The sequence below is a fragment of the Macrosteles quadrilineatus genome, unplaced genomic scaffold (genome assembly GCF_028750875.1).
Source record: "Macrosteles quadrilineatus isolate MER2022 unplaced genomic scaffold, UCM_ALF_1.0 Scaffold_2__2_contigs__length_208266976, whole genome shotgun sequence".
NCBI lineage: Eukaryota > Metazoa > Arthropoda > Insecta > Hemiptera > Cicadellidae > Macrosteles > Macrosteles quadrilineatus.
Genome location: NW_026542595.1, coordinates 58,635,491 through 58,655,034, shown reverse-complemented (window position 1 = coordinate 58,655,034; position 19,544 = coordinate 58,635,491). Strand labels below are relative to the sequence as shown.

General features: G+C 37.7%; 1 protein-coding gene across 1 annotated transcript in view; it reads right to left on the bottom strand.

Moving 5' to 3' along the window:
• LOC128984247 (uncharacterized) overlaps positions 1 to 19,544 on the bottom strand; it is an 87,932-nt gene that overhangs the window by 48,736 nt on the left and 19,652 nt on the right. The window contains exons 4-6 of the mRNA XM_054403549.1: positions 13,893 to 14,143; positions 12,918 to 12,976; positions 144 to 439 (exon numbers count right to left, since the gene is read on the bottom strand). Coding sequence (XP_054259524.1) covers positions 144 to 439; positions 12,918 to 12,976; positions 13,893 to 14,143 — 606 coding nt within the window. The remainder of the gene's footprint in view (positions 1 to 143; positions 440 to 12,917; positions 12,977 to 13,892; positions 14,144 to 19,544) is intronic.

Genomic DNA, 19,544 nt, shown 5'->3' with positions numbered 1-19,544 from the left:
TAGAGTTGGTGATAAGAAGATGAATACACAAGATGACCCCTGAAAATGTCACACAAGTTGGTAAAATGCATAGGGTGGCACAAACATTTTATCTACAAGAACTCGTGCAACAACAATAAAGGTAGATCTAACATAAGACTGACTTGGTCTTGAAGATGTTGACCCAGCCGCTGATGATATTCTCCTGCTGAGCCGACCTGTTGACCTTGAGGTGTCGAGGTAGTAGGTCGCTGAGGGAGTGAGCTCCACTCTTGATCCTCAGTCTTGACACAGTGGCTGCCAATTTGACTCTCAGTTGCCACAACACCTCATCAACCTCAAACAGACCTTGGGCTCGGAACAGAGCCTCCACGTCAGCGTCCAGAGGGTCCCGTAGGGTGAAGTCTCTCTTGTACAGGTCTAGGAACAGCAGCCACACTAGGTGGCAGCGCTCCTTCAGCTGGGCAAAACCACAACTACATCTAACTGTATTACAATGAGTTTCAATTTACCAGATTGATAACTTACAGATTTAAAATGGTAAGAGTCGTTCATTTAAAGATTTTGGGAGACAATGCTGATTGTGTACGTAACTATAAGTCCTTAAGCTACATAGCTTACCAATGTTATGGAACGATAAAAAAACAAGTTAGACTAAACAAATCCCACCTGAGATCTCCTATCTATGTCACACAAAATCCTAACAACCCTGTTAAACATAAACCAAAATAAAAATATTTTTTACTTTATTTTGACCCAACCTAATCCCAACATTCGTGAACTACTTATCGTATCCCTGAATTTATAAATGAGCCTATATTTCTGTGATAGCTGGGAGGTCCTAGGTTTTTGACTAGTTACCATAATTCAATGTTTGTTTATGATGCCATCACCCTGGGAATAAATATATTTCATGGAATTTTGGTTACTGAACTGACACATAAAGTATACTCATAACATTTAAAATGTGTATGTATCCGTTCTTAGAATATCTAAACCTACAGCAAAAGTAGGTGAAATAAAATTTTCTTGCAAGCTTTATGCTGTGTTCAACCAACTGTTTCCTAATTTCTTTTATTTATCATATGACTTTGTTTACATTAATTTGTTTTTGTTTTGTTTCACTGAAAAAGCTAACTCACAATAATTTGCTACAGAATAAAAATTTGTATTAAAACATAAATCAACTTTCTTTTCATAGTACATAGCAGATGGCGACGAGGAACTTTATTTTTGAACCCTTTGATGATAATGAAGAAACATGGAACAGCTACCTAGAAAGACTAGAAATAGCTTTTGTATTCAACAATATTTCTGAGGAAAACAAGACAATAACACTCCTACATGTTATTGGAAAGAAAACTTATGGAACACTTAAAGATTTGTTACAACCTAAATTGCCTACGGAGTTTTCGTATAAAGAATTAATTAAACAACTCACCAAACACTTTTCACCACCACCAAACGAAATAGCAGAAGCTTTCAAATTCCACAATAGACGTCAACAGGAAGGTGAAGACATACAACACTTTGCAACGGAATTGAAAGGTTTGTCAAGATACTGCAACTTTGGCAACTTTCTCAACACAGCATTACGAAATCAGTTCATACAAGGATTGAGAAATGAAGCGATTCAAGCCAAATTGATCAGCGAATCGGTCTCAACTATGGACAAAGCACTGGAGCTGGCAACTACACTCGAGAAAGCCTACCAGGATGCAGCAACACTACACCGTGGTGATAACATATCAATTGGAGTTGACAAAGTAAGTAACAACATCCATCCTAATAAAGTTTGCTACAGATGTGGAAAATCACATACAACACCTTGTCCACATATCAACACCTTTTGTAATTATTGCAAAAAAATTGGTCATATTGCTAAAGTCTGTTTGTCAAATCCAAATGCAGTGATAAAATTAACAACTAAAAAGTTTGGAACTATTTCTACAGCTAAAAATGTTAAAGCTGTACACAAAGAGTTAAATCTAACATCCGACACAGTATGTGTCCATGATCCCACACACAATGTTGTTGATATTTTGTATAATTCCAAAGGTTCAAATGATAAGATCTTGCTAAAAGTTAATCTTAATGACCGACCAACTACAATGGAATTAGACACTGGGTCTGGAGCGTCAATCATGTCGCACTATAACTTTAAAAGAATGTTTCCAAGCCACAGACCGTTGCAACCAAGCAATGTTATTTTCAGAGATTACAATAAACACTGTTTTTCTCCAATAGGTAAAACTATGGTAAAAGTTAACTATCATGGACAGACCAAAGTTTTACCTCTATACATTGTGGAAGGAGGCCGTGATACTCTATTTGGTAGGGATTGGTTGAAACAAATAAAAATTGACTGGCAAGAAATCAACCAACTGAGTTCGAAAAATAACTTGGGCTTGGAAAATCTTTTAAAACAATATGAAAATGACCTATTTGTTAAAAACATAGGCAAACTTCAGGGATTGGAAGCACAACTTTATTTAAAACCCGATTCTAAACCAGTTTTTAAGAAAGCTCGATCAGTTCCTTTTGCACTCATTCCTAGAGTGAATGAGGAACTTGATAGACTCGAAAGAGAAGGTATTATTTCTAAAGTAGATTACAGCAGCTGGGCAACACCAGTAGTTCCAATAGTAAAGGCCAATGGTAACATACGACTGTGCGGTGATTTCAAAGTCACACTCAACCCATCTCTTCTTGTCCCTGAGTACCCAGTTCCAGCAATTGAACAAATCTTATCTAAAATTGGTAACAGTATCACCTACAGTAAAATTGACGTATCGGAGGCTTTTCTTCATATGCCCATAAGAGAGTCGGATCGTTATTTGTTAACAATAAATTACAGAGGTTTGTACCAATATAATAGATTTCAATTCGGAATATCTGCAGCTCCTGCTATTTGGCAAAAAGCAATGGAGAAAGTTGTTGAAGGGATAGAAGGGGTACAAGTCTTTTATGATGATATACCGGTAGTTGTTTCAGGCACCACTAACGAACAACATCTTAGCCGTTTAAAACAGGTATTTGAGAGGTTCAAGCAGTTCAATCTTAGAATTAATAGACAAAAACCAAGCTTTATGGTAAATGAGATTGAGTATTTGGGGTATAAAATTAGCAACAAAGGGATATACAAAACTCAAAAACTAACTGAAGCTATTGACCATTTGCCTCGCCCTTCAAACATACATGAAGTCAGACACGTCCTTGGTCTGATTAATTACTACAGAAGGTTCATTTCAAACATAAGTGAGAAATTATAAATCTCACCAAGTCATCTACGAAATTCTTTTGGTCTGAGGACTGTGAAAGAACATTCCAAAACATTAAAGAGGAAATGAAATCAGACATATTTCTTACTCATTTTGATCCTAACTTACCACTCATCTTAGCTACAGATGCAAGCCAGCATGTCATCTCATCTGTTCTTTCACATGTTTATCCGGATGGGTCTGAAAGACCTATTGCAATGGCATCACGAACATTAAACTCCTCGGAAATGAAGAACAGTGTCATAATGAAAGAAGCATTAGCCATCTACTTTGCTGTAAAACGTTTTTATTACTTCCTGTATGGCCATCACTTTACTCTTTTCACCGACCACAAACCATTGACATATATATTTGGTGACAAAAAAGGTATACCAATTCTAGCAGCTACTAGATTACAAAATTATGCTGTTTTCCTCCAAGCCTTTAATTTCGACATCAAATACAAATCTACTGATGAAAATGCCAACGCAGATGCCTTATCCCGTTTACCTTCAAATATTTGCCAAGATGTTAACCAAATAGACAACGTTGATGTTTTTGAAATACAACAACTCCAAACCCTTCCCGTTTCAAGCAAACTAATAGCAGAAGAATCTCAAAAAGATCAGGAACTGTCAGACATCTATGAAGCTCTTAATGAAGGAAAGCTCATAAACCATTCAAGTGAGTTCAGAGACACTGAATCAGAATGGAGCTATCAAATGGGGTGCTTATTTAAAGGACATAGAGTTGTAATACCAAAATCATTAAGAAACAAAATTCTTCAAGAACTTCATGAAGCACATGGTTCGGATGAAAGCTTTAGCTTGCTCCTATGTCTGGTGGAAAAATATTGACCATGATATTGAAACATTGGTTCGAAATTGCAAAAATTGTTGCAGCATCGTAATGATCCAACCAAAGTACCTGTACATCCATGGTCTGCTCCTGAAAAACCTATGGGGAGAATTCACGTTGAAATCGCTGGACCATTTATGAACAGCTACTTTTTAATTATTGTGGATGCGTACAGTAAATGGCCAGAAGTTATTCCAATGAATTCTACAACTACAAACAAAACCATTGACTGCCTGCGAACATTCTTCAGCAATTTTGGCATTCCACATATCTTGGTTTCAGACAACGGTCCACAATATACTTCTCAAGAATTTAAAAACTTCTTAGAACTGAATGGCATATGCCATAAACGTTCTGCTCCATATCATCCAGGTACCAATGGGCAGGTCGAAAGATATGTTCAGACCTTAAAACAATCCCTTAGGTCTATGAAAGATGAACATGGTACCCTTAACCAAAAGGTTGCCAGATTTCTCATGGCATATAGGAGAACACCTCATGCAACTACAGGGTTAACACCTGCTCATCTTTTCATCGGCAGACCGTTGAGGTCAAGGCTTGATTTGACACTTCTTAACTCTTCAAATACTTGCACAAATGACCAGACTATCCAACAATCTTATGGGAGGAACTTTAAAGAAGGAGACTCTGTTTCTTTTAGAATCTACGGAACGCCACAAAAGTGGAGATTTGGAAGGATTCTACAAAAACTGGGCAAATATTTTTATTAAAAGATTTATAACTCGGGTTGTTAATACGACACAAAGTTATTTTTGGTCTCAAATACTCAGTAAATGTTTGGCTTTAATTTTATTGATCACTAAACAAAATCTGACAATTTTAAAATGAGTCATGGACCATAATTTAACATTAAAATGTATTTATATTGAAATTTGACTTTATTTAAAGACGTATATCCCCAATTCAAAAAAACTCCCAAAACTCTTTATAGTCTTAAATAATTCGCCAAATTATTGACTTTTATTTAAGCTATGGATTACTTTCCGGGAGTTATTAGGGTTGGGGATGTATGTCCTTAACTAAAGACAAATTTCAAAATAAATACATTTTAATGTTAAATTAAGAACCATGACTCATTTTAAAATTGTCAGATTTTGTTTAGTGGTTAATAAAATCAAAGCTAAACATTCACTGAGTAATTTGAGACCAGAAAGAACTTGGTGACGTATTAATATCCCGAGTTATAAATCTTTTAATAAAAATATATTTCTAAAAAGTTAAATTTAATATTGTTCTGAGGTTCGTAGCTGGTCTTTAACTCGTCTGATTTTAATGATCAAGAGCTCAAATGGAAGCCCTTACATTACTGAATATTTTAAGCCTAGAACGAACTACAAGCGTCAATAAGAACTGGAGATATAAGAAAAATAATTTTAAAACCATTGTCAAACTACGAAACGTCCATAAGAAATGTATGGTGGAGAGTTTTCGTTTGAATATATCTTCTAAATTAATAAAGATATTTAAAAACGGATTTCAGCATTGAAATCAGTGTAAAAATGTAGTTGATAATGATGTGTCACAACACTATCATTACTTTGAAAAAAAATTATCTATGTCCAATATGGCGGATCCAAGATGGCGGCCAAAAACATGTTTCCTATCAAAATGAAGTACTAACCTTAACCACCCAATAAATACAGGCGGTGGTCCCAAGTCAATATCTCAAAAAATGTGCATAACAAATGCATGTGAAATGTGTTTTTTTAATTTGTCCAATGTTGGAAAAAGCCGCCATTTTAAATTGTGATTTTAGTGGTTTTCTCGTGCACCGATTTTTGGCAACTTTTAGTATGTCATTCTGCAAACCCAACTCTACAAAATAAAACCATAAAACGTTTTCTTGCAATTTTTTTAAGGTCATATCCTATATTTCTCCGACTAATTAATGTAACCACATTTACCTGACTTGACAAAACATCACAACTAAAAATATTTTTGTAAGTCAAATACTTATACTGTAACGTACTTTCTCGATTTTTCCTTACTTTACAGCTTTAGACCTTTTCGGGGGTTTTCAGGACTCAGATTGACTGAACACTTGTAGGAATTATGATACATTTATTGTTCTCAGGACTATTTACAAAACTATATACAATATTTACAAATATATTCTGTTTACGGGATACACCGGGCTCAACACACCTCTAGTGCGGGGACGGGATGCACCGACTCAACACCGACGAATGTCACGACTCATTTTCAGTGATCAAGTTGTTTTTGTATAGAGTGTAACTATTCACTCTTCAGGTTGGTTTTGCCATCTAACTGTTCGACGTTTATCAGAGATACTCTGTGCGTCACAAATTCTTCTTACTCCTGCCGAGGAATCGTCATAGGCTCCGAGACTGCTAAAACGTCAACCTCGTAGCAATTATTATTTTTAGCATCTACCTTTTGGTGTTTTAATATGCTAAGTAGTTCTTATTTTCCATTTTTGTACTGTGCTTAGTCTACGATGATGTGTCTAAGATCACCGAGTGTGTCTGATGGGTAAGTTTTGGATAATTTTCTTTGTACTTAGGTTAGTTGCACTGAGCACATTGTTTTACTGGCTTTGAACCTAGGACTGGAGTGCGTTGAATCGTTTGTTGCTTAGTTTTCTTATTGCATTTTTTTGCTCTTTTCAAGACTTTCCCCAGGATGCTAGGACGGAAATTAACTGAGAAATGTTTGGTTGGTTGAACCGCTGATTGAGAGAAACTGCCTAAGTCAGTCCAGACTCCTTGATTCCATCTTTCATGACGTCAAGTTCAAATTTGTGTTTAATTATCTCGACGATTGATCTTCTGGTGTACAGTGAGAGTTTCGAAGACCATCTGATTCATCTAGAAGAAGTAATGAGTAGATCGAATAGGGCTAGCCTTACCGTAAATCCTGACAAGATTAGATTTCCGAAGCCTGAAATTTCGGCATGGTTGGTTTCTATCGACGCTTTATTCCCAATGTTGCTGAATTGGCAGCCCCTCTCAATGAGTTCCGGAAGAAGGGCATCAAGTCTGTGTGTGGTAAAGCGCAGCAGACGTCTTTTGACCTTCTGAAGGAGGCCGTTATGTAGCCCCCTGTTTTCTATAAAATTCCCTCTTCACCAAGTCAATTTCTTCTGATCTGCTCATTAGGATGTTTTTCTTTAAATGTCGGCTGGAAAAAATGGCCACTACTTGCGAATTCAGTTTAATTGTAATTGCACCAGAAATATTTATGTCGTTATTAGACATTAGATTCCTTTACTTAATTAGATCGTGGATTTTTCTCACTACCACGACCGTAAATTCTAGCCTTTTCTAACCAATTATCTTTAAAATCAAAATTCTCTTGAGCGGTTCAAAGTTAGTAAGGCGGTTAGAAGAATGAGAAGAGAACAGAAAACAGCGGACATTTGCTCTCAAAGGAAAGGGATTCATAAGAAGTTGGGAGGAAAAGCAAAGAGAAGGTCTTGATGGGATTGATGGTTCTCTATTTGTTATTAAAAAGTATAATCATCGAGGTAAAAGACAACGTATATGCAAGCGTTCAAACTTTCGAGGAACATCGAACATTAACATCTAGGGTGGGGAAGAGAGTTCCGGAGGGTGCACATTTCTCATTTAAAGCCCTCCCGCGGAACTCTCCCGTAAGCAATTCTTCCTGCCTCTTGTGTCTGGGTGGGAAGTGCATGCACTAGGCTAGAGAACCTGATCAATATTTTTGTCCCCTGAGTTCTGCAAAGGTATTTAACTTAGTAAATTTTCCAGCTCTGGCCAGAGCAAGCCCTGGGGTTGAGTTTTTCCCCAATATTTGGAAGTCCCTTGGCTTCCCCACCCCAGACGTCTGAGTTTTCAATGGTGTCGTGTTTCTTAAGGATGTGGGAGAGAGGCCTTGTTTTTTTCTTTGGAGAGGCATGTCCTCTTTTGGGGGCAGGGGGAGGTTGAGCTGTGACTACTTTCCACCGACCAATGTCTCGACTCATTTTCAGTGTTCAAGTTGTTTTTGTATAGTGTGTGTTTTGTCATGTAACTGTTCGACGTTCCTCAACAGTTTGACCGCTTGCGTCTACTTTGTCTTTTACCTCGATCATTATACTTTTGAATAAAAAATAGAGAACCATCAATCCCATCAAGACCTTCTCTTTGTTTTTCCTCCCAACTTCTTATGATTCCCTTTCCTTTGAGAGCAAATGTCCGCTGTTTTCTGTTCTCTTCTCATTCTTCTAAACGTCTTACTAACTTTGAACCGCTCAAGAGAATTTTTATTTTAAAGATAAATTAGTTAGAATAGGCTAGAATTTACGGTCATGGTAGTGAGGAAAACCCACAATCTAATTAAGTAAAGGAATCTAATGTATAATAACGACATAAATATTTCTGGCGCAGTTAGAATTAAACTGGATTCACCGGTAGAGGCCATTTTTTTCCAGCCGACATTTAAAGAAAAACAACCTAATGAGCAGATCAGAAGGAATTGACTTGGTGAAGAGGGAATTTTATAGAAAACAGGGGGCTGCATGATGGCTTCCTTAAGAAGGTCAAAAGACGTCTGCTGCGCTTAACCCCACACAAACTTGGCGCCCTTCTTCCGGAGCTCATTGAGAGGAGCTGCCAACTCAGCCACATTGGTAATAAAGCGTCGGCAGAAACCTATCATGCTAAAATTTCCGGCTTCGCAAAACTAACCTTGTCAGGATTTACGGTAAGGCTAGCCCTATTAAATCTACTCATTACTTCTTCTAGATGAATTAAATGGCCTTCAAAACTCTCACTGTACACCAGAATATCGTCAAGATGATTGAACACCAATTTAAACTTGACGTCATGAAAGATGGAATCAAGGAGTCTGGACTGACTGGGCAGTTTCCCCCAAAAAGCGGTTTTTAACCAAACATTTCCCAGTTTATTTCTGTCCTAGCATCCCGGGTATAGTCTTGAAAAGAGCAAAAACAGTGTAATTAGAAAACAAGTAACAAACTGTTCAACGCACCCGAATCCTAGGTTCAAAGCCAGTGAAACAATGTGCTCAGAGCAACTAACCTAAGTCCAAAGAAAATTATCCATAACCTACCCATCTGAGACACATAATTTGTGTTCAATTATCTCGACGATATTCTGGTGTACAGTGAGAGTTTCGAAGACCATCTGATTCATCTAGAAGAAGTAATGAGTAGATTGAATAGGGATAGCCTTACCGTAACTCCTGACAAGGTTAATTTTGCGAAGCCGGAAATTTCAGCATGGTAGGTTTCTACCGACGCTTTATTCCCAATGTTGCTGAATTGGCGGCCCCTCTCAATGAGTTCCGGAAGAAGGGCGCCAAGTTTGTGTGGGGTAAAGTGCAGCAGACGTCTTTTGACCTTCTTAAGGAGGCCATCATGCAGCCTCCTGTTTTCTATAAAATTCCTTCTTCAACAATTTAATTCCTTCTGATCTGCTCATTTGGATGTTTTTTCTATAAATGTCGGCCGGAAAAAAATGGCCTCTACCTGCGAATCCAGTTGAATTCTAACTGCGCCAGAAATATTTATGTCGTTATTAGACATTATATTCCTTTACTTAATTAGATCGTGGGTTTTTCCTCACTACCACGACCGTAAATTCTAGCCTTTTCTAACCAATTATCTTTAAAATCAAAATTCTCTTGAGCGGTTCAAAGTTAGTAAGACGGTTAGAAGAATGAGAAGAGAACAGAAAACAGCGGACATTTGCTCTCAAAGGAAAGGGATTCATAAGAAGTTGGGAGGAAAAACAAACAGAAGGTCTTGATGGGATTGATGGTTCTCTATTTCGTTATTAAATGTATAATCATCGAGGTAAAAGACAAAGTAGACGCAAGCGGTCAAACTCTCGACGAACGTCGAACAGTTACATGACAAAACACACACTATACAAAAACAATTGAATATTGAAAATGAGTCGTGACATTCATCGGTGGAAAGTAGTCACAGCTCAACCTCCCCCCATCCCCAAAAGAGGACACTCCTCTCCAAAGGGACAAACAAGGCCTCTCTCCCACTTCCTTAAGAAACACGACACCAATGACAACTTAGGTGTCTGGGGGTGGGGAATCCCAAGGGCTTCCAAAACTTAGGGGAAAACTCAACCCCAGGGTTTGCTCTGGCCAGAGCTGGAAAATTTACTAAAGGGAAATACCTTCGCAGAACACAGGGGACAGAAGAATTGATCAGGTTCTCTGGCTCAGTGCACTTCCCACCCAGACACAAGGGGCAGGAAGAATTGCTTACGGGAGAGTTCTGCGGAAGGACTTTACATGAGAAATGTGCACCCTCCGGAACTCTCTTCCCCACCCTAGATGTAAATGTTCGACCCTCCTCAAAACTTTGTCCGTTTGCGTCTACGTTGTCTTTTTCCTCGATGATTATACTTTTTAATAACGAAATAGAGAACCATCAATCCCATCAAGACCTTCTCTTTGTTTCTCCTCTCAACTTCTTATAAATCCCTTTCCTTTGGGAGCAAATATCCTCTGTTTTCTGTTCTCTTCTCATTCCTCTAACCGCATTACTAACTTTGAACCGCTCAAGAGAATTTTTATTTGAAAGATAATTGGTTAGAAAAGGCTAGAATTTACGGTTGTGGTAGTGAAGAAAAACCCACGATCTAATTAAGTAAAGGAATCTAATGTTTAATAACGACATAAATATTTTTGACGCAGTTAGAATTAAACTGGATTCGCCGGTAGAGGCAATTTTTTTCCAGCCGACATTTAAAGAAAAACATCCTAATGAGCTGATCAGAAGGAATTGACTTGGTGAAGAGGGAATTATATAGAAAACAGGGGGCTGCATGATGGCCTCCTTAAGAAGGTCAAAAGATGTCTGCTGCGCTTAACCCCACACAAACTTGGCGCCCTTCTTCCGGAGCTCATTGAGAGGAGCTGCCAATTCAGCCACATTGGGAATAAAGCGTCGGCAGAAACCTACCATGCTGAAATTTCCGGCTTCACAAAACTAACCTTGTCAGGATTTACGGTAAGGCTAGCCCTATTCAATCTACTCATTACTTCTTCTAGATGAATCAGATGGTCTTCAATACTCTCACTGTACACCAGAAGATCGTCGAGATGATTGAACACGAATTTAAACTTGACGTCATGAAAGATGGAATCAAGGAGTCTGGACTGACTGGGCAGTTTCTCACAAACAGCGGTTTTCAACCAAACATTTCCCAGTTTTTTTCTGTCCTAGCATCCCGGGTAAAGTCTTGAAAAGAGCAAAAACAATGCAATTAGAAAACAAGCAACAAACTGTTCGACGCACCCAAATCCTAGGTTCAAAGCCAGTGAAACAATGTGCTCAGAGCAACTAACCTGAGTATAAAGAAAATTATCCAAAACTTACCCATCAGGCATACTCGGCGATCTTAGACACATCATCGTAGACTAAGCACAGTACAAAAATGGAAAATAAGAGCTACTTAAAACACCAAAAGGTAGATGCTAAAAGATGGAAAATAAATGCTACGAGGTTGATGTTTTAGCAGTCTCGGAGCCTATGGCGATTCCGCGGCAGGAGTAAGAAGAATTTGTGACGCATTGAGAATCTCTGAGGAACATCAAACAGTTACATTGCAAAACACACTCTATACAAAAAACAACTTGAACACTGAAATTAAGTCGTGACATTCGTCAGTGGAAAGTAGTCATGGCTCAACCTCCCCCCACCCCCCCCTAAAGAGGACACTCCTCTCCAAAGGGACAAACAAGGCCTCTCTCCCACTTCCTGAAGAAAAACGACCATTGACAACTCAGGTTTCTGGGGTGGGGAAAGAGAGTTCCAGAGGGTGCAAATTTCTCATCTAAAGCCCTTTCGCGGAACTCTCCTGTGGGCAATTCTTCCTTCCTCTTGTGTCTGGGTGGGAAGTGTATTGTACCATAGAACCTGATCAATTCTTCTGATAAATTCCTGTGTTCTGCGAAGGTATTTCCCTTAGTAAATTTTCCAGCTCTGGCCAGAGCAAACCTTGGGGTGAGTTTTCCCCTCAGTTATTGACGCCACTTGGCGTTCCCCATCCCAGACACCTGAGTTAAGGGGAACCCCAGTACCCAGTCCCCAGCGAAAGTCCTGCGCACTTTACTCTCTGCACTTTCCTTGTGTTCTTTTTCCTTAGGGAATTCACTCCGCACTTTTTCTGGTGCTTTGTAGTTTTTGCCCATATGAAATTCCCTTACATTTGCCTTCTTGAACACTTCATTACAATACTGTTTAGATGTGAGTTCACATAGAGTAACATATAGGAGATTTTTTAGATATATGAACCTCTTAGCAAAGTACCACCTCCCGATTTTTAAGCATACCGCAATTTGATTGATCCCCAGGTTCCTATTAATCAAGAATAAATTTTGGATGCTGAGCAACATACTTAAAATCTGGCAAGAGGAAAATGGGAGTAATATCAATAGCCAATTTTGGCAACCGCTTCCATATTGGATTACTTGTAATACAATATGGACTGAACTGAACAACTGTCATATAACGTTTCTTCCAGGATTGCTGACATATTGACAGCTCGATTATCTGTCTTTCCAACTTACACGACATATTTTGTTGTATATTTATACAGTTACTGTTCCTATCAATGTTCTTCCTCTGAATTCTTATCCTCCAGAGATTGCCTTGATTGTGTATTAATTTGTACAATTTAAAAATTACTATATTGAAACTATGCATGTTATTATTCTTATTTTACAGTAAATGACTTTTGATTTTGGGATTGAGTTTGTTTATTTTTATGTACTTTTATAAACAGTTGGTGTAAGAGATTTTCCTGGATATAAAAATCTTAGAAGTGCTTGAATTTGAAAACTTACGTAAGAGTAGCGGCTGAAGAAATAAACATCACTGAGGGCTTGGTTCAGTACAGATTTATCTAAAACAAAAAGCTAAATCAATAAAAAAGTTGTTTTGATGACCATTTTTATCATCAGAAAATTATTCTTGTGTAAAGCATACAGTGAAGATTGTAAAGCTGACATATTGTCTCTCAAATTAGCCACCTCATACGTTTTAGGAAATTTCCCATATAGCGAATAAGCTATTACCGTAGTACTCATGTTAAGACCTGGACCCGGGACCGATTTGATTTTTCATTTTGAGGTCCCTAGAGGCCAAAAACACCATAAGTTCAAATTCATATATATTATATATATGAGTCCGTTAGCGCGATAACTCAAGCAAAAATGATCCGATTTTGATTAAATTTGGTACAAACGTGTAAACCTACGTTTATTCGAATGAGTTCACGATCCAGGATAATCGGACCATGGGAACGGGGTTTTATGGGGTAAAAATGGGTTTTAACCATTTTTGACCCTAAAAACAAAAGAATTTGCAATTTCTTTTCAAACCGTTTTGTAGAGCTTAAAAAAAAATTTTTGTATATTGAAGCGATGTTGTATGCCTAACGGTCACGGAGAAAATTCAAAAATAGTGTAATTTAAAATCCCATGTTATAGAGAAAATTAAAATTGTTGTAGTTAACTTGTTTATGGATATATTGATACAATTTGGCAAATTTATTTATTTCATCTTATACTATTGATGTATGGTCAAAAAACACGTTTTACCTTCCCCTAAGCACTTGATAAATCTAATGTTATTTAAATAGGGAATAAATATGTCTTATTTATGGAAATATTGTAGTAAAAATGTAATTAGACAAGTTGAAATTCGCTTAGTCTGCAGGTTTGCTGCGGCGGGGGTATAGGTCTAAAAAAACTTGGATACTAAGATTAATATTTACTGATAAAATATTGTCTTAAACGTACACTTAAAAAAAAACTTACAACGAAGGACATCATAGACGAGGGTGAATACCCGTCTTTTCTCCTCTACGTTGCTGACTGTTATTGTTGGAAACCTGGCGTTGGGTGTCTCTAAAAGTTTGGCAGCAAGTGCAAGGTCAGAGGAAGACCAGCAGACACCACCAGCACTCTGTATACTGCGTCGACACTCTCGGCTGCGTCCAATGTCCTCTGAGACTCGTGGTCGCTTTGCTTCACTCTCCTCCTCAGTCTCAGGCCAGGGGACTGGCATTCTGTAACAAGCCATCACATTATACACCACCAGCACTTGTATAATGTGAAAAAATTCACAGTATTATCCAATGTCCTCTGAAACCCGTGGTTTACTTGGCATCAATGTCTTACTCAGTCTCAGTCCAAAAGACTTGCTTGCTTTACAAACCACAGATGATACATTACCAGCACTCTGTATACTGTAACTCTGGTCAATGGTCATGGCTCTCAGGCCAAGATGCTGATAAATTATAACAATCGGTTTTAGATTTATAACAGCTTCACTATAAGGTAATAGCCATTATTAATAAAGGTTTGTGTAATAATTTTAAAAGAATACCAATTATAGTTAAGTAGTCTATCGCAGTATATTACAGCAGCACCTCCGGTTTACAGTGACCTAGCTTTTATGTTGAGAATGTCAAGTGTAAATTGTTTTTAACAGTTATGAAGATATATTGCTCAGACACTGACGATTGACGTAGGTCATATTTTTTTAGTCTTAGTATTGCAAGTGCAGTAGTATAATGGTTAGTAAGAAATGTGTAGGTAGATTGCTGTGACAATCACAAAGGTGTAGGTAAATTGCAGAGACAGTAACAGAGATTAATTTAGATTGGAGTGACAATAACAGAGGTGTAGGTGAATTGCAGTGGCAATAAAGAGGTGTAGGTAGATTTCAAAGACAATAACAGAGGTGTAGATAGATTGCAGTGATAATTACAGAGGTGTAGGTAGATTTCAGTAGAATAACAGAGGTGTAGGTAGATTGCAGTGACAATCACAGAGGTGTAGGGAAATTGGAGAGCCAATAATAGAGGTGGGTGTAGGTAAATTACAGAGGTGTAGGTAATTTGCAGTAGCAATAACGGATGTGTAGGTACATTGCAGAACAAAAACGGAGGTGTAGGTAAATTGCAGAGACAGTAACAGAGATTAATGTAGATTGGAGTGACAATAACAGAGGTGTAGGTAGATTGCAGTAACAATAACGGAGCTGTAGGTGAATTTCAATGACAGTAACAGAGGAGTAGGTAGATTGCAGAAACAGTAACAGAGGTGTAGGTAGATTGCAGAGACATTACCAGATATGTATGTAGATTGCAGTGACAATAACAGAGGTGTAGATAGATTGCAGTGACAATTACAGAGGTGTAGGTAGATTTCAGTGGAATAACAGAGGTGTAGGTAAATTGCAGTAACAATAACAGAGGTGAAGATAGATTGCAGTGACAATAACAGAGGTGTAGGTAGATTGCAGTGACAATAAAAGAGGTGTAGATAGATTGCAGTGGCAATAACAGAGGTGTAGGTAGATTGCAGTGACAATAACAGAGGTGTAGGGAAATCGGAGAGACAATAATAGAGGTGGGTGTAGGTTAATTGCAGAGAAAATGACAGAGTAACAGAGTAATAATAACGGAGGTGTAGAAACATTCCAGAGACAGTAAAAGAGATTTATGTAGATTGCAGTGATAATAACGTAGGTGTGGTAAATTGCTGGGACAGTATCAGGGATGTATGTAGATTGCAGTGACAATAACGTAGGTGTAGGTAAATTGCAGAGACTGTTATCAGAGATGTATGTGGATTGCAGTGACAATAACGTAGGTGTAGGTAAATTTCAGAGACTGTTATCAGAGATGTATGTAGATTGCAGTGACAATAACGTAGGTGTAGGTAAATTGCAGAGACTGTATCAGAGATGTATGTATATTGCAGTGACAATAACGTAGGTGTAGGTAAATTGCAGAGACAGTATCAGAGATGTATGTAGATTGCAGTGACAATAACGGAGGTGTCGGTACACACCTCACACAATGACAGTATCAGAGGCGTAGGTGGATTTCAGAAACAGTAACAGAGGTGTAGGTAAATTGCAGGGACAGTATCTGAGATGTATATAGATTGCAGTGACAAAAATAGAGGTGTAGGTAGATTGCAAAGACAATAACAGGAGTGTAGGTAGATGGCATGACAATAACAGACGTGTAGGTAAAATGCAAAGATAATAACAGAGGTGTACGTAGATGGCATGACAATAACAGACGTGTAGGTAAAATGCAAAGACAATAACAGAGTTGTAGGTGCAGAGACAATAACAGAAGTCTCGGTAAAATTCAATGAGTGTAACCGAGGTTAAGATATATGGCAGTGACAATCGCAGAGGTATGGGTAGATTGCAGTGACAATCACAGAGATGTAGGTAGATTGCAGTGACAATAACGTAGGTGTAGGTAAATTGCAGAGACAAATACAAGAGGTGTAGGTAGATTGCAGTGACAATAACTGAAGTGTAGGTGAGACAGTAACAGAGGTAACTGCAAATTCCAGTGACTATAACAGAGGTATAGGTAAATTGCAGTGTCAATCACAGAGGTGTAGGTAGATTGCTGTGCCATAACAGAGTTGTAACAGAGGTGTGGGTAGATTGCAGAGACACTGTTTGAGGCAGGTCACTTCACACGCGATCTTCTGTGTTGCCTGACAACCGACCTTCTAACTTGGAGAGTCCGGAAGCCAAATTGATATTTAGGCCAACTCGTTATGAAACTAACATTATTTTAAACAACCGCTCTCTGTTTCAGTTTTTCTTTGCAAAGTGTTTCGTTTGAGATTGCGTTTTCATCAGAGTCTAAGTCGTCACGTGCTTTGGAGCATTAACATTAAAAGCGAAATTGTGTTTTAGCCGAACCCATTCTAGTTGAGAGACGTATTCTATGAATATTGCGGGTAATCGTCCCCTCCTCGTACATTTCCAGGACCCTACTACACGTAGCACACTTGGCTTGTCAACGTAGGCTACACCCTTCCTCATTTTTTAGGTGAACAAAGACTGCATTTCCTATTTATGTTATGCTATAGAAAGTTGTTACGATTACCATACGACATTCAACTCTATATCAGTTATATTCTACAGTGCACAATATAAGCAAATATGTTATCATTATACTATTAGCAACATTGTCCCCGGACCCAGCACACTGTAATTTAAGGTTAAAGCTGTGACTAATAATAGCTACCTACACTAGATGGATAGCATTTGCGAAAACACACTATTTGTGATAGTTTACTCTTTATTAAATTGTGCTACAAATTTAAGCTACATGTGCCCAAGCCTTGTGTGCCCAACTTATCATCAGTTCGTCAATTAGCCTAATTAAGATAATTTTATAACATAAACCTAATCTGATCGCCAAATCAAATATTTAAGTAAAGAAACACATTTCCGTTTGTTTTAGCGAATTTCCCATTTAGGAAATAAGCTATTTTTTCATCGTATTACGGTTTTTAATGTTATTGCTAGTTTACGAAAATTCCTTTCCCTTACCTTAATTCTGTGTCAAACGTTCAAGGTTTAGAGCAGACTATAATACATCTCAGGTCATTAAAACACACTCACTAATCATAAATATATCCGAAGGAACTTTGAATAAGACCAAATGAAGACATTGTTATTTAAACGATTCGAAAGATATAAACACTAGAGATTTCACACGTTGTAACAGTCTGGTGGCAAATGCAGTTTTGTTTACACCAATCAGCTTGTTTCAATTTTTGAAGCATATACTGTAAACATATTATATTGTTGATCACAGATAATTACAAACAGGACTAAAGCAATGAATACGAGAGATCACGCGGCCCAACAAAGTTCTATTGCAACCGCACAGTGATACAATATCCGCAAAGAACTAAAACAACTAACAAAGGGGTCATGGAACAACATTTCACCTACAGGTTCTAATCCAGTTTATTTTAAAGTACGGCAAACAAAGTCAATGGATACGTCATCCATGGCTGTATTGACAATACATTAGACAGAGACGAGTTTTCATCATGCGAAACTCTCATCCCGTCTCTGACAAACAAGCCTTACGATGAAACCACCGTATCTCGACCGTAGGAATAAAGCGATAGTTTAGAAAATGTTTTCACTGAGGTATGATGTCTTTATTAGGACGGGTGCAACTGTACTACAACTCCAATGAGCTCTTAATCAAAGGCTGGTTAAGTAATAATTGTTCACTAGGATTGTTATTACAGTTCACTAAATATTTTAGTATAGTATAAGTAGCTGATATTATTTCTTTAGTATTATATTAACAAATAGCTTATTCCCTATATGGGAAATTCGCTAAAAGAAACATATGTCTTATCTATGATATAACCCATTGTCTATAGGTTATTTCACACGAGTCTTTATTATTACAATCCTACGGAGGTGCGTAAATCATAAGATGGTTTGAACACATTATATGCGTTAAAAGGAATTGATTATTCAAGTGTTTGATACAACAGGTATGCGTGTCGATCAAATTGTAGTTTTCATCACTAGGAGCGAAAGTAGCTCTTTTTGTTACGCAGTAGAGCTGAGCTTGGAAATACGATTAAGTACCAAAAAGACACTTTTGCTCCTTGTGAACTATTTTCACCATACTGTGGAAATAACCTTCAAATCGTTACAAAATTAGACCATATAATTTGAGGTTATACTAAGATATCATCAATGTTTACATTTCTGTTGTTTACAAACATAACTTTAAATATCGTTATAATCCATTCATCTCTATGTTGATTAGCAGCGTTTTCTTAATGCACAGATACAGTTTTGAGAATAGCGAACCGAAAGATTTACAATGTTTTTTTTTCTGTTCCCTGTTATTAAGTTTTATGAAAACGATGATTTTGCTGACGATTTAGAAAACTAAAAACGGCTGCTTTCCGGACAGTATGATAAAAACTGTTTTTTGGCACTGAAAAATAAAGTTCATGTGTAAGGTGAATGGATAAGAGACTCTTGCAGCCAAACACTCTATGTTTACACATACAGCGACACTGCCTAATTCACCAGCAAATATATGGTTGGAGGTAGATTGCTGCGAGTTATTCAAGCCATTTTGGAATGCATTATTTTACGAGGTAAAGGCTAGTTGTGGAGTACGGTTCCCAAACTTTTTCCATGTCTTGTATTATTTGTGGCCCATTTTTCATGTTACGTGGTTTACATGAAGTGACGTGCGGTAACACGCTGAGATGGAGAAACTGCAACAGAACTGTCATGTCAATCGGCCGCGTCACGAAGCTCACAAATAAATATTTTTTGTCAAAAGTACAACTCGACTTGTGATAAATGTTATCATCTGCAAGTGTTACTGTTAATGACAAACGGTTGCATGCATGTCATAGACGGACAGACGGACACGAACGCCTTACACTCCAACTGTCAAAATATCAAAGTAGTTGTTTTATTTAGATTTTTACTTGAATGCGCCACTGCTAATGATAAGTAATGGAGGGGATTTTGCCCGAGCTAATTTTGAATACAGTTTTTGTTGTCTCTCTGATTATTGGGTAAATATGAGGGTTATTTTCAGATGTTCACCATTATTTGCCCAACACTGTTACTTAACTGTTCTG